Genomic DNA, 16,417 nt, shown 5'->3' on the forward strand with positions numbered 1-16,417 from the left:
ATTGGGAGCAATTTCTCGTATCTTGAATCTCAGTTAAAGAAATTGAGGTCAAATTTGTTAAATTTTGATTAGCATCCGCGAGATGCAAGTCGCTTAGCCTCTTCAACCATGGCAAAAATAATTCTACCATTTATGTTTATAGTCGTAATTCCACTTTTAACGGTATGAATGTTGAACAGTATAAAAATGTTTGGTTTTTTTAAATAATGTATGTAAACAATGCCATAAGTAACCAATGATTATCAATATTTTATCAGACATCATATATTATGATAGATAAGTAAGATAAGGCAAGTGCAAAAAAAAAAAAAAAAAAGTTTGGCACTTACCGCGCGCTGCGCGTGGATCTTGGAGTGCAGGTCGTTCAAATTATGAGGAACGGATACGGAGCCTCGCTTTAGATCTCTTCTATATATTATTGGACTGTCTGCTGTATTTTCATCTTTGCCGTCTTCTTTGGCTACATCTTTTGGATCGTTGATTTTGACTACATGATCTTTTGTATTATTTATTTCATCAACATGATCTTTTCCATCATTTTCTGCTTCGTCTCTTGCATTAGTCACTGGTACATCATTCCTATCACCAATTTTAACTTCACTAGGTTTTTCGTCATTTTTGTCATCGCTTTTCACAACATCATCATCGGCCGTCGTGATCTTCACCTCAGGAGTTACAGATCGGAACCTATCATCTGATGGTCCAGGCTCGAGGAATCTAATTTCAGTTGGTGTGCTGGGTGTCGCAGAGAGTGTCAGCCGACGGACATCCGGTGGCATTTCCACGTAGTCGTGGGGGTAGGAGGCGATGTTCAGCCGCAAATCTGGTTTTTTCCTTACCCTCATGTTGATGGCAAAGTTTGCTACGAGTAGATAACGCTATATTTATCAAGGCCGCGATCAAGGAAGCAACCTTCACGTTAATCCACTAATACTGTACTCAAGATTGTAAATCCTTAATTGTTTACTTTCACATTATAATTATAATTTATAATCGTCAAACACTGAATTGTATTTTGTCACTTGTAATTAAATACACATTAAACACACCAGAACACTTTTCTCTTTGTGTTCGTTTATGAGACTAAGTTGATACTTTTTGTTTATCGGATTTGCTATCGTTTTCTTTGATAAAAGTGTAAGATAATGTGAATGTGATGCTAATTCGATAAGCGACGTCTTACTGTCCGAGTCATGTGGTAATTTGGTTTATCTGCGACTTATCAACGTAAACAAGATACTTTATACAGTTATAATTACTAATACGGAGATAATCCTAAGTAAAATGGGCTAATTTTTATCGGATACGTAAACATTACCTAAGCATACAAATGACGAAATTATCAGTTTGGATTCTGCATCCAACAGCTATTTTCCCTACTACACTATAATAGGCAATTGGTTAGAAAATATGCTTATATTTCATGAAAAATTAAAACGTTTCTTCAGATTGTTGCAAATGGCATCTCTCCGAACCAGGTCTATCAAAAACTATTAAAAACATCTAGGAATTAAACTCACCTCCTTATTTTCATAGTCCTGCTTCATCAGCTCCAAGTTGGACATGGTGGGCATCGACACGGAGTTCCTCCTCAAATCTGACCTTCTCTGCTCCTGCTCCTGCTCTCTCGTGATCAGGTCGTGTGATTCCTGCGCTCCGGACGCCTTGGATGTGCTCGGAGAAGAGAGATCAGTGGATTCCGTACTCGGACTGTTTGGTTTAGAGGTTTTGGAGGAATCTGGATCTAGGGTAATGTATAGAGTGCCTTCTGGTGTATCTACAACTATGGTATCACTATTCGGTGTATGTATAGCTCCCAGGTCTGCTGCATGGAGTTTCCTCTGTTCTGGTGGGTCATCCTTTAGTCGTTTCGGTCTATCAGGTGGCTCTATCGTGATGCTATTTAGGTCCACATTGTCGTCTACGTATGGGATGTTCGGATTCCTCCTCAGTTCTGGTGAGTTGAGTCCCTTAGAGATGATGTCATTCTGATCCTGACCACTCGCCATGTTTATGTTACATAGTTATCTGAAACAAAAATCAGATTTATTAGCACACCATGAAAACTATACATAAAAACAGAGACAGAAATATTATGTACTACAAAAGATCCTGCCGTAAGCAGAAGGAACGCCAAAAAACGGCTAATCGGCAATGTACAAAGCTTACAAATTATTTTCTGTCTATAATAATAATCATAACGGTAAACCCGTTATGATATTATTCAAATCCAGTAATCCAATCCAACGCTGGATTGAATTACTGGATTGGAATAATATAAACTGGCCCAAATGAGTTTCTTTGTAGTTTTTTTTATCCATACCATACAACATTGTAAACATAAAAATATAATGTATTTTGTAGCTTGTACCATAATATTATGACATCTGACCTAGTCGATACCAGGTTAGCGGTGTGGAAGTAAGCGCATCCGACATAATCTCATGTTGTTCATGTCAGCCAGTTCACGCGGAAAGTGGAAACATACCGCACATACAACCAATATGACGTGTTTAGCTCTTATAACTTGAGAGTTGAGACTTTAAACGAAATCTTATATAGAAAATTTCTCGTGTCACAATGTTAGTTACCGTCATCCTCCGAAACTGCTTTATTCAGTAAGGTCTGAGAATCGGCTACTGGTTACTTTTTATATTGATAAGAACATTTGTTGAATAAATATTGGTAAATTTATTAACAAATGTTTAAGTTTAAGTAAATTATTATAACTGGCGACCATTGTTTGAGCGACGGGATAGCGATGGACGTTGCCATACTTATAAAACTCACTTCAATAAAATAATATGGGCGAAATACTTTATAAGACAAAACAACGTTTGCATATTATCAAATCTTTACTTTAGAAGATCCGTTTGTTAAATAAACTTTATTAAATGACTTCTAACATTTTAATAATATTGCATTATATGCTAAGAATATTAAAGTAATAATGAATAGTCTGTGCCATTTCCCGATACCCAAGTAAATACATAACAATGTTATTAAACTATTTCAGCTATCAGCATCTTTCAGTTTATGCCACATTATGCTAGGAAAATAAAGGCAAAATATCTTCCTTCCCTAATCCCTATGTAGTGAATAGATATCTATATCTATACTAATATTTTAAAGCGGAAGAGTTTGTTTGTTTGAACGCGCTAATCTCAGGAACAACTGGTCCGATTTGAAAAATTATTTCAGTGTTAGATAGCCCATTTATCGAGGAAGGCTATAGGCTATATTTTATCACGCTAATAGGAGCAAAGAAATAGAGGAAAATGTGAAAAATCTATACTAATATATAAAGCGGAAGAGTTTGTTTGTTTGAACGCGCTAATCTCACGAACTACTGATCCGATTTAAAAAATTCTTTCAGTGTTTGATAGCCCATTTATTGAGAAAGGCTATAGGCTATATTTTATTACGCTAAAACTAATAGGAGCGAAGAAGTAGAGGAAAGTGTGGAAAAAACGGGGACAAATTATTTGAAAGGGCTTATTTGAACGCGCTGATCTCAGGAACTACTGGTCCGGTTTGAAAAATTCTTTCAGTGTTAGATATTCCATTTATCGAAAAAGGCTATAGGCTATATTTTATTACGCTAAGACTAATAGGAGCGAAGAAATAGAGGAAAATGTGGAAAAAACGGGGGAAATTATATGAAATTGCTTATTATATCTTAAGAACTACTGAAGCAATTTTTATGTTATTTGGCAAACATGAAGAATAGACTACGTGAAGGGACATAGGCTATTTTTTGTGGAAAAATGTACGGTTGTGTGAAATTCCTAAATTACGCGGGCGAAGCCGCGCGGAACATCTAAATGTAATAAAATCGTAGGAAGGGCAATTCTGTACATTGAATATTTTGTACAATAATACTTGGGACGTGGTCTACTATGCTAACGCGGACGAAGTCGCGGGCAACAGCTAGTAACTTATAATATCTTTACCTAGCTAGATTTACCTCTTAAACTATCCTCTACTCACCCGTACCTCTGATACTATTGAATCGTTTAACATGTTACGATAGATTTATTATGACATAATAATATTATTTAGTAGGCATTACGCATTTATTTATTCAAATATATTCCGCCTCTCATTATCCGTATGAGTAAGTCGTGATGATGGATTGACAGGCTGATGGACAAGTTTATTACTTTATGTTGTTAGTAACAGAGTTAAGGTAGAGTTAGGAATAATTTAGAACTTTGTGATTGTGAACAGGACAGTCCATGTACTAAGTTTACATGTCAACAGTGATCTGTTGACATGTAAAATTGAGAGGATAAAGTTAACCCTAGTTACTAACCAGTAACCATTAGTTAAATGTCACGTTATGTCATTATTTATTACATAATATTATGAAAAACACTACGAATAATAAAAACTAAGGAATCGTAACTCTAATAGTACCTACTATTACCGTTTTAAATTTGTATCCTTATGATCTGTCATGTAACGTCAGCCTAGTACCGCTCAAGGTCACCTAAATATTGCAAATGTATTGAAATGTGTACCTAAGGTACACTTTTTTGACGGAGTTACTTTTCCTTAGTTTTTATTATTCATAGGAAAAACAAGAGTCTTATGCCACTAAACTCTGTGCAATTGAGCGTCAAATCATTGAGAAGCAACGTACTGAAAACTCAAGAAAAATGTTTTTCGGTATCTAGAGGTAGTGCATGAAATCGAATTATGAGTACCTCATAAGCTTTGTCCACACTGTGCCTTTTTCTGTTCGTCAAGGGCATGCGTTATAGCGCAGTCAACAGCGAACGTGAGGCATGCCCGCGACGCATGCCCTCTGACCGTATACAAAACTTCAAAAAATGTCAATATTGGCGTTGCGTTCCTTGACGCATTCAATTATTGAATGCGCCAATATATGAAAATTGATGACGAAAATTGAAGATGAAAGTGCACAGTGTGGACACTATACAGTATACACCTATACGCAGTATGCGGCATCTGCTAGTTTGCATACAGTACGCCGAGCGATGAACGAACAAGCACAAACTCACAAGGTAAAGATGTTTATCTTACTAGACTATCGTTAGGAAGTTCGTTGTCGTCGTCCATTTCGTCGCGGGTCCCAAGACAGATTTAGCTTGTCCCTCGGGCATCCCTGAGATCATATCAAAGGGTTTTCGTGGTTGGTTACCACTGTTGATCCTGGCGACACAGTAGTTGCACAGTGTTGCAGTGGTGGGAATGTGTGGTGGGCCATTTGCCCGTTTAAAAAATGTCGTTAGAAAGTACTGTACCTAGCTGTAGGTAAGCACTAAGCACTACCACTAGGTAGGTACAACTTACAGGGGCCAGTTAACACTATTAGACAGCGCCTTAAGAGGATTCCACACCGCCATTTTTTCCATACAAACGTTGTCCCCTGTTTCCTCCCTGGATAATGCTAGTAGAGTTATAATTTTTTTCCTGAATATCTACGGCCACTAATACAATGTCCCTATGTTTTCTTTTTTTTCATAATTTAATTATTAAATAAGATATGAACGTTCAAAAACCCAAAAAAATGGCCAGATTTTCCACTGTGTTCAAACGTCCAGAAAACAGATTTGGCTAGATTATACAAAAAAAGCAAAACATAGGAACACAGCTCAAGCCTTTTTTTAATCTTTAATGAAAAAAGTACTTAAATCGGTTAAGTTTTGGAGAAGGAATCAGGGGACAACGAATCGTTGATTTTCTGGATTTTCTGCAGTTGTCTCTATCGCGTTCTGCGGTACCTATAGGCTTGAGGTAAGGGAGACAGCTATAGATATTACACGTACTTTTTATTCATTTCTCTAGCCGCTGTTGTATCCTCTTAAATGCAGCGGAGGTCAGGTGGTGATAACGAGCACGTGATAATGCACGATCATATCATCATATCAATCATATCCACAAAAGGGAGTATGTCTGTATGTCTGTATATAAGTTTGGCCACTTCTTGTCCGAATCAGAAGTATAATATTACTAGATGACGTCCGAAACTCCATTGCTCCAAAATTAATTTATCGCGCGGGAACCGTACATTACTTTGGGATAAAAATTAAGTAGTATCCATTCCCGGGACTCCTAGTATCTCCATAACAAATATCAGCAAAATCGGTTTAGCGGTTCGGTCGTGAAGAGGTAACAGACCGACAGACAGACAGACACACTTTCGCATTTATAATATTAGTATTTAGTATGGAATAGTATGGATTATGAGCGGCTTCGAAGCAGCAATCCTACTGCCAAAGCCCAAACAAAGGCAAATTACTTGACGACATACAAATTGTCCAAATTGTCGTTAACGTGCCCCCTGCGGCCTGCTCCCTGTAAAGTGACACAAATTACACTCATCACATACAAAACTTCAATTTTAGGGATCCGTATCCAAAGGGTAAAAACGGGACCCAATTACTAAGACTTCGATGTCCGTCTGTCCGTCTGTATGTCATCAGACTGTATCTCAAGAACCGCTATAGCTAGACTTCTTAATTTTCACAGATTGTGTATATCTGTTGCCGTTATAACAACAAATACTAAAAATAAAGTAAAGTTAATATTAAAGGGGGGCGTACAAGAAACGTTACTTTTTGGCCTTTTTTGCTCGTAATCAATAATGGTAACAGTTAGGCACTTGTCACAAAGTCCTTAATTATATTTGTACTTTAATAATTAATAATAAAATTAAAATAAGGTACATATTTAAGGGGGCTCCCATACAAAAACACCATTTTTTGTCTACTTTCACTCTATACCGGTACGGAACCCAACGTGCGCGAAACCAACTCGCACGGCCGAGTATTAAAACAACCCTGTCTACATTACATTTAACATTTTTTTCTAAACTTCTAAACGTATGTTGAAACATCTCTTTTACGTACTATGACAACGGATAATTTGGATTAGCGTTTGACAATAAATAGGTACCTACGGAACTAATGTTTAATTAAAGCTCAAAAGTCAAAACGCTCAAAGACTAGAGACTAAACATCAAAGACTAAACATTTTGTTAGTTTGTATGTAACTGCTAATATATAGTATGTGTCCCAAAAAAGTACATAGCTATAATATTATGATTTTATTTCACTGCATCAACACAAAATCTCAGTACATTAAACAAATTTCTGCAAGCGAAGTTGCGGGCAACAACTGGAAAAAATTATCTAATGTTTTAAATTAGTTATTTTTATGCTGTCTACCTCTTTTCCATTTCCAATGGTTTGTCCCGATTTACTATATTTTTTCCAAACCCATCTAATTTCACATAATATTTTGATGTTAATTTTTTGATTTATGTAGATGAAACAATTTACTCACAATGTTATAATCACTGGCACAATTTTCGGACGTCCGGCGTCCGGAAAATTTGTAACTACGAGATTTCGTTTAGACCCAAACACGGCGCAGCGAGTGTAGTGATGAGGATGGATGTCGATATCGATACAATAATTTTTCAGCCAGTAAGCAACCGTTAAGCTTAAAAGTCGTATTCTGCTAAAATGCAAGCGGCGGATCGAGGCACAATTTTTTTATTTGCTTTGAAAGTTTGTGCCTCATTATTTTGATTACCGTATATTATGAAGGTCCATAAATTATAACTAAGATGAAAGCATGGTTAGGATGACTACAGTAGAAACGCAAAAGAATAGATCAACTGACAGATTTCCTTTTCTCTTAATGACAATTTGCCTTTAGACAGAAACCTAGGAAGGAAGTTACCACTTGCCATGCTAACGTGCTATTTATTTTTGTCTCTTACACATTCAATTGGAAATTTGAAATTTAGAAAAGGACAGACTTATTATATCGATAAAAACTATCGACAACCAAGCACAACTCTAGCCTCTGTTTGCAGTGATTATCGTGCGATTACCGCCGCACATACACGCCGCCGGCACAGCCTGTGTGACGTCACACCACACACACCACGTGGCTGTTTGCCCAGTGGAAGGTCACGGACACTGGCGTAGGGAGATTAACGAAGACTTAGACCACAAGCTAATAATAATAATTATAACTCCCACACTGGTTTCAGTGACGGTGGCCGGTTTCATTGTAACCAGGCCACGCAGGAGTCATTTTAAAGGGCCCAAGTGTGTGCGCTGTATACAGGAGCACTCTCTATTCCTTTTACTCTCATAACCCAGTGGGACGGAAGAGCCGACACGACTGGCGAGAGATGCGCAGGACCAACTTTTTACATGCCCATCCGACGCATGGATCATCTTACTTGTCAGACAATCAGGTGATCAGCCTGCATTGTCCTAACCAATCTCGGAAATAACATGTTTCCAACGCGGGAATCTAACCCACGACCTCCGAGTCAAGAGCCACGTTCTAAAGCACTGGACCACGGAGGCGTTTCTCAGCATTCCCTTATTGTTTAAAACAGAAAAAACACTTCTAATTCAGAACGACTGTTATCTTCTATGAGTTATGATTATGATTTATGAAACTTCTGAGTATGTAGAGTCGATACTCTATCACTCATAAATCAACGAATATATTAAGAATGAACGAAGCATGCTGTATACAGCTTTGGAGTAGTGGTTATCTATTACGAACTAACATAAAGATGGTCTTTAGATTGTACCCTAAAATGCACATTTTCTTTCAAGATTCCGTCTGGCGGCTACTACATCTAACTACCTATGGACACCGCAAGTAGAATATTACCTGTGTGCTAGTAGACGATGATGTAGTAGACGAACAGCGCCAGTAGCGTGACGGCCAGCAGCCCCCACAGTAGGAGATCAAGATGCAGCACACACCACCACGACACCCGCTCTTTACCAGCTTCCACCGTCATTGTCACACTTTTTTTACACAAAGATTGCAAAAGCTTTCTATACTTGTGCAGTGTGCTACTTTTTTTTCAGACAAAGATTGCAAAGGCTTTAGGGAAACTGTCGGCACTTTTTTAATTTTGTTGGTGAGCGACATATTGTGGCAAAGTCTGCCATTGCTATGTGATTGTTTGTTTAATGTTGCTAATGGCTTTTGGTAATCGTTGTTTTTCTATAGAAATCAACGCACGATGGCGCATGGAAAGCATCGCTTACCACAAAGATTTTTTGATTCTACTAGACTTTGTTTGTTTGGGATCTTAAATTTTTAAACCGATGTTAATGAAATTTTGCGCTGATCTCAAGAAGATTTTGGAGAAAAACATAGGTTTTTACTTTTATCGTGACGAGCACTGTTTTCACGAGATTCCTGTTCCCTGCACAAAGGTAACATCTAGGCACTACCTTAAGTGTATAATTACTAAAACTAAACTTACTTCATTTCACTAACATACTCGAGGCATATCAAACACTAAAATGAGTAATCGCTAATTGAATTAACAGCCCATTACAAGGCATTATCACAACCCGTGATTACTATTAGAGTGGTGATAACTGATACATTCCAGGTCGGCCATCTTGGAAAATCGCTATTATAGTTTATATACCATTTAATCTAAACTTAAGCAGAAACAAGAAACCGATTAATGATCCATTGTATTTTTCTATGGCACAAGGTAAAGTTTTTAAATAGTGAAAGCGTAGGGCGGGCGGCGCGGCACGGGTGCGGGGTGGTAAACTGAAGTTCTATATTAATTAATGAAACATCCATAAGTACCAATATTATTTAAATGTAAAAGTGTCTGTCTATTCATTCTTTGAGCTCCAACCATTCAACCGATATTGATTTTGATTTGGAGTTTGGAAATCATTGAATGGGAAATTGCTGAAAATAATGTTGAAAATAATGTGTCTATTCTAGTATAGATACTTTGAATGGCACTGTAGTTAGATAATAATTTTAAGAATATTTGTACTCTAAAAACTAAAAATACATATTTTTAAGACGTTCAACACAAGTCACTCCCAAACTTTTTAAACTTTAAATCACCACACACAAAACCCACACCACCACTTAACTATATACCCACTAAATAGTCATCTAACGTTTGTAGAATATGAAACAATACACAACGTTTTTGCATTTAGTTCAAACTAAACACTTTAGAACGCTAACGACGGCACTAACTGAGTTAGTTAAACTAATGATCGAACATAAAGCACTTATCACAGGAAAACACGTCGTTTGAGGATACTATTGTGTGGTATAGCTAAAATAATAAATGTATTACATTAATATCGAACATATTTTAGAGTTCCACATCTCAATAAAAGAAAACCCATTATATTGTTATGTCATAATATGTGCATGTCTGTCTGTCATCAGCGGTAATACAGGTCTTTTTGTCTTTGGGTAATACCGACTCTACACTGTAGAGTCTACAGTCAGTATGACATACGCATTTTGTCTACAAAAGGATAGACATAGTTTAAATTAGAAAATTTAGCCAGATGCAGTTTGCAGGTGTATCAATTTCTGATGTTGCTATGACAACAAAGTTTTAGCTGTTTTATATGGAATCTGGCGTCCGCTACGCCAAATCCAACTTGGCCGGTTTTTTTTTTTTACTGACACGCGTGACGTACCATCTTAAATTAGAGATGATGATTAAACTTAATCGGTGGTTTTTTTTACAATTTATAAATACTTAAATAATTTCGATACCGTTAAGTATGAACTTTACCTCTTCTGCTTTGTATTTTTTAATGTAATTTGTTTTTTTTTTCGTTATTAATTCATGAAAACATATTAATAACATATTGATTACACTGCCAAAGTGGATAAGCAAAGGGACTCTATTATAGCTTTATCGCACCATATGGATGTAAGGATGTAGAGCACAAGATCCATAGATCAGTGAGAGATAATGAGTTTCCGTTTGTGTCGTTCAGAAAATCGTAGCTTGTTCCCTGAGATGCACGCGATGCTGTTGCCGTACCAGCGATGTAAAATAAACTATAGACAAAATTAGGTACCATCGAGGAAATTTATTCCTAGGCAGTTACAGACCAACGTCATTTGGTCGGATCATGTCAATTTAGTGTCTTTGATTTAGATTTTAGAGCCTGTTTCACCACTTTCTGATAAAGTGCCGAATAGGCTATTCACAACTTTTTTGACAGATTCTCCATGCTTGATCTGTCAATTTAAGTGGTGGATATAGCCTATTCGGCACTTATCAGGAAGTGGTGAAACAGGCCCTTAATGTTAATTGTGATATGTCGGCTGGGTTTGACGTAACGCGACTAAACTACGTAGGTCCCCCATCTGCCTAGGAAATAGGAATCAACTTCTGACTTCTCTGATAGTACATGCTCAAATGTACGAACAACTCAGTGTTGCCGACCCCGGAAAGCCAAAAAACAACAGATCATCATTGAAAAGCACTAGAAAACACGATGAAATAAAAATGACTCATTTTATATTAAAAAAATCACATTTTACTATGTCATAGAAAAATTATTTATAGTGCTTTCTAGATGATTTCAATCTAAAACCCCAACATAATGTAAGTTGGAAAAAATCTTTGATAATATGATGCTTTACTTCCTATTTTTCCTACGCACTAAACTACGTAGCGATCGCCTCGTTTGTTCTATTAAACTTATGAGTTATGATGTATGTATGATATCACATCGCACCTCTTATCAGTGGAGATCGAGGTTATCTGTGGGATTTTCTTAACACCGCTGTACACGTTTGACCGGATCAAACTCTATATAATTATAATAATATGCTACAACTAGAAATGCTTATAAGTCTAGAATCTGCATACATGTTCAGTTCTTAAATCTACATAGAGTTACGAGTAAGAGTTGGGCCATAGGGCCGGGACACATAAACACGATACGACACGACGTTGTGTCGTACCACGATGCGGCGCCGTTTCACGATGCGACGTCGCGTCGTGGGAATCTACGACGAGCATCGTAAAAAATTGAATTTTGAATAACACGCATCGTGAGTTTCTACGACGCCACGTCGTGCCGTGTATCGTGGCACGTTACGATGTCGCGACGTAGTTTTTTATGATGCTCGTCGTAGATTCCCACGACGCGACGGTGCATCGTGGAACGACACGACATCGTATCGTGTTTATGTGTCCCAGCCCTTAGAGTTGAGCCGGAGCGGAGCCATGAACAAACCCTTAGGTACACTAATGGTTTGTTCACAATATCACAATGCGACGTGAGTCGTGACGATGCAACGATGGATTACAAAGTATAAATACATTAAGAGGCGTCACCATATTATATTTTACAATGTTATGCTTTTGGTAAGCGCACCCTAAATGAACTTACTCCATTCACTCTACAAAATTTTTAATAATGAAATTTGACGTAATTTTAATTTTTAACCGACTTCTAAAAAACGAGGAGGTTATATATTCAGCTGTGGATATTTTTTTTTAAGTTTTTAAACTATTGACTACTTTATTTTTATTAATTATGTTTGACATTAGTTATTAATTATTATGTTTGATGTGCATTTTGACTTGAGAAATTTTATTATTACCTATATTATTATTATGATGTATTAAAATGATTTACTTTGAATTATAACTATTATTGTCTCGTTATTTAAATAATGCATTGGTTGTTAATTTCATATTGATAGATATTATTAATAAGGACTTAATTTTGTATTGCACACCATTTTAATATGGTAGAATGAAAGATTCAATTGTATAATATATAGAATTAAGACCAACCTGTAGGTACTTCATTCTGGCAATAAATGAATTATGAATGAATTTTGAATGAACTATGAAAATTATTGTGAAAAATAAATACCTGCAGCTGTCCGAGGCGGAGTCTTTAAGGTTTTTTGGCCTCTTATTTTGAACACAAGACTGCCAAGTGCCAACTTTAACTTTAATATAAGTCCACTACAATTAACAATGTTGCCATTCTGGCATCACAGTCGATCACGAGAAAGGTGATAATCGAGTCAATTAATAAACAACAACATCGTCAAACCGGATCAGTTAATTATAAATTATAATCACCTGGCACTCAAATATTAAGGATACATAATACAACTGGTTCATGGCTTATGTCGAGTCGGCTCAATGATTTAACCATCGGTTGGTCGCGTAGGGTCTTTAAAAGCCCGGAGTTTGCGAAAACGTGAAAAACTGTATTTAAATTAATCGTCGCAACTCCGTTCTTTAGGTAACTTGGTAGCTTCCTAAAAGGAATTCAATTTCAATATTTAAGAGCTCACCTGACTCTAAAAATCAAACATCGTCCTTCTCTCTTCACACTCACGCCCGTCTTTCATATGCCAGGTGAAAAAGGACGGCGCGGAATCATCGCCGAGTTAGTTTTACTTGAATAAAAGACGAACTATAATGATTATGAAAAAACTGTTTAGAGCAAATTTAGGTTTTATCAATACCTTTTTAGATATTAAAAAATATTAAAAGAAAAGACAGCAAACTTCGAAGATCCAAGCAAAAATGTGTATAAAACAAGGTTTTTTGTAAAAAAGAAACTATCGAGCATTTTTTGAGTAATCGTGTTTTCGTCTTGAGCATTTAATCTTTATAAACTGAAGTTACTTGTGTCAAAAAATCAGTTTTTTAGACCTTACAGATTTTGAGATCTAGGTTAAAGTATGTAGTCAAGTTAGGGTCATATGGGCTCTTATTGCCACTCATCTGAGCTCGCGTGCATATTAAGTATTATATTGTGTGTTACAGCTGATGTGTTTTGAACCAACTGCGTAACTAAATTTGATATGATATTTTCATATCGTTTTCACACCGAAATGGATTGTATTTTAATAATAAAACGTTCGTGTGTTGGTTCTTATTGTTTTATATCGCTTATACGAAGTTTTAGACGCACTTTTCCAAAAATGCATATTTTGCTATGTAGACCAAAATGATGATGATTATTTTTTGGAGATGATTAGAAACGAATTGTCAGTATATTTACATTAGACGACCTCTGTGGCTCAATGGTTAAGAGAGTGTGGCAGCTCAAGCCGGGGATCGCGGGTTCGAATCCCGCTGACGGAACAAAAAGTTTTCTATGTTCCTGGATCATAGATATGTGTAGGAACTTATAGTATAAAAGTTATTAAGTTATATAATTAAATACATTTCCGTTGTCTGGTACCCGTAACACAAGTCCTTCAGGTACTTAGCAGTTAGCACGGGGCCAAACTGATGTGGTGTGATTTGTGAAGCGTCCATAGATATTTTAATTACAATAAGTAGGTACGTTTAAAGTATCAGAACAGGAAAGTGTATAAAATATGGAAGGTTTTAGTGCTGAAAATTTGTCAATGTTAAACATTCAATAGTCTGTATGTTTTATTTGGACTTGGCTTTTTCAATTTCAATCTTAGTTATAGGAAATTTAACCGTTATTTCAGTTATCTGCAAGCTTTACCACAATTTTAAAATTATGTTGATTTTTTTTTTCATTTTCCTATAAGTATCTGTATTGCGGTATCCACTTGAAATTTTTTGACTTCTTTTTTTAAATTATGAGTTTTGGTTAAGTATATTATAAGTTATAACTTATAAGTATTCACATTATTAATTTTTTGATTAAATCTGATTAACATTGAATTAAATAACAATGTCATTTTTATTTTCTCATTTAATTTTCGGGCTTTCAAGCCCCAGGCGACCAACAGCGTTATTTAAAAAGCACGAACAACCGCAGGTTAATAGACAGTTTTAGTTTAGTTCGGATTTTCTCTTTATCCTAGCTTAAAAAGACAGTGCAGAGTTTTTAATTCAGAATTTCTATTGATCCTTACTTTATCGGCAAAGATCGAAAGTTACAACTACCCTAAAGATAGAATTTTATACAACAAAAGGTAATAGTTAATTATTAGATTACTTTTGTAGATAACTTCAAAATTTAAAGGACCTCCTAAGGAACTAAGGAAATGTTAGATAAACTAGAAAAAAAACCTCATAAAAAAGAAAAAAGTTCCGTGGACTCTCACAAAAATTTTATCATCCAGAATCATAGAAATGTTACAAAATTTAACTTTATGTACTAGAATAATACAGCTTTCATAAATAATATAAGTACTAGATATATTCATACATACCCGTATCTACTACGTACTACGTACTATGTAGTGAAGAACACAATTTCACTGAGTCCAGGTTTGGGCACGCCGCACGAGACAACACCGCGCGCCGTCAGTGATGGACTGAAATCTCATAGTTAAGGTAATGTAGCAGTTAGCACGGGCCTTCCTCATTATACAAGCTGTCGTCATCATCAGACCCACTATAGTTGTAAGTTAATACCTCGATCGTGGGAATCGCAGACACAATAGATATTCAATTGTTATGCGACAGCCGGGTGCCGCTTGGGGATTGTTGGTTTAAAAGAAAAAATAAGTAGTCGTTGATAGCATAAATTGTTCTTCATAAGGGTAGGTTTTGGTTTGACTTTATGAAAAGTTTTGAAAAATGTTTTGTTTTCCAAATTGGTTTAGTAAGGTAACACTTTGGGAATTAACCCTCATGATGCCTATCACCGGATCGGGAACTCTTTTGGTTATATTATCCCTCATGAGTCATGACTCATGTATCATGATGATAATAAGTATCATCGGTTCGGGAACCCGGCTAAAAGAACCGACGCAACTCTCACGGGGACATCTTTTAGCAAAATTGGAAAATTTGAAATAAATAAAGCTATTATATAATTTATAGTAAGTGGTAAATAATTAATTAAAAGTACTACAATAATTTTGTCAACAACAATAGCTTTTTTAGGCGTTGTTTTTTCGCGTAGGTAATTTAGTTTAAAGGTGACTTGACTGTGCTGTTATCGTCCAAAGTGGGTTCATTATAACGACATTATGACGGCAGGCGAGTAGACTTGTACTGTACAGTGTGTACTGTGTAACAAAAGTCTTATATAATAATATATTGTTGGCTATCGTAACTCGTAATCAAAACAGATATTGGTCATGTATACCAAAACTCACAGCGACAACCTGAAGCATTCCTAAATGTACCTAGCTATGATATAATACCACGGTCTGACAGAAAACCTCTATTAAAACAACCCCTATGTTGTGGAATGCATACGTGAGGCAAATTACATTGCTAAGACGTAGAGGAGTTCAAGGAAGAGAAATTTGACCATAAAGTATTGCCTCAAGAGTCCGACCGTAAGTCTGCCTAAAATGCTAGAAACAATTGGCTGCCTTATCCTATAGAATAGAACCTTCTAGCTTGGGCCGGATTTATATTCATACACTTTCTTTTTGCCACCCTTATGTTCGAGTGGTTCGAACTCTGCCGCCCATAGGCCATGGCCTGTACTGTCTATACATAAATCCAGAGCTGCTCCTAAGTCCTAGCTAGGCCCTGCAGCCTTGTCTCAGGTGTCGTGTTAGGGCAGAGTCTCGTCAGTAATGAGGGCGTCGCGTCGGGACGGAAGTATCAATATTACCGCAGTCGCCGGCGTCTAGCGCGACGTCTGCCCACTGTTTACAATTATATAATAAGGAAGCCACGTTGCTC

The 16,417-nt window shown here is 36.5% G+C and overlaps 1 protein-coding gene across 3 annotated transcripts in view; it reads right to left on the reverse strand.

Moving 5' to 3' along the window:
• Positions 1-15,085, reverse strand: part of LOC121734191 (myogenesis-regulating glycosidase) — a 39,753-nt gene extending 24,668 nt beyond the window's left edge. Inside the window, exons 1-2 of one of the 3 annotated variants that reach the window (XM_042124661.1) lie at positions 14,983-15,085; positions 1,521-2,028 (exon numbers count right to left, since the gene is read on the reverse strand). In XM_042124661.1, the coding sequence (XP_041980595.1) occupies positions 1,521-2,009 (489 nt within the window). In that variant the 5' untranslated portion in view covers positions 2,010-2,028; positions 14,983-15,085. Of the gene's footprint in view, positions 1-341; positions 431-586; positions 965-1,520; positions 2,029-8,673; positions 8,991-14,982 lie in introns of those variants that run through there. The other 2 variants (XM_042124662.1, XM_042124667.1) reach the window with 2 other exon arrangements.
• Positions 15,086-16,417: the final 1,332 nt, after the last annotated feature.

The sequence above is a fragment of the Aricia agestis genome, chromosome 15 (assembly GCF_905147365.1).
Source record: "Aricia agestis chromosome 15, ilAriAges1.1, whole genome shotgun sequence".
Lineage (NCBI taxonomy): Eukaryota > Metazoa > Arthropoda > Insecta > Lepidoptera > Lycaenidae > Aricia > Aricia agestis.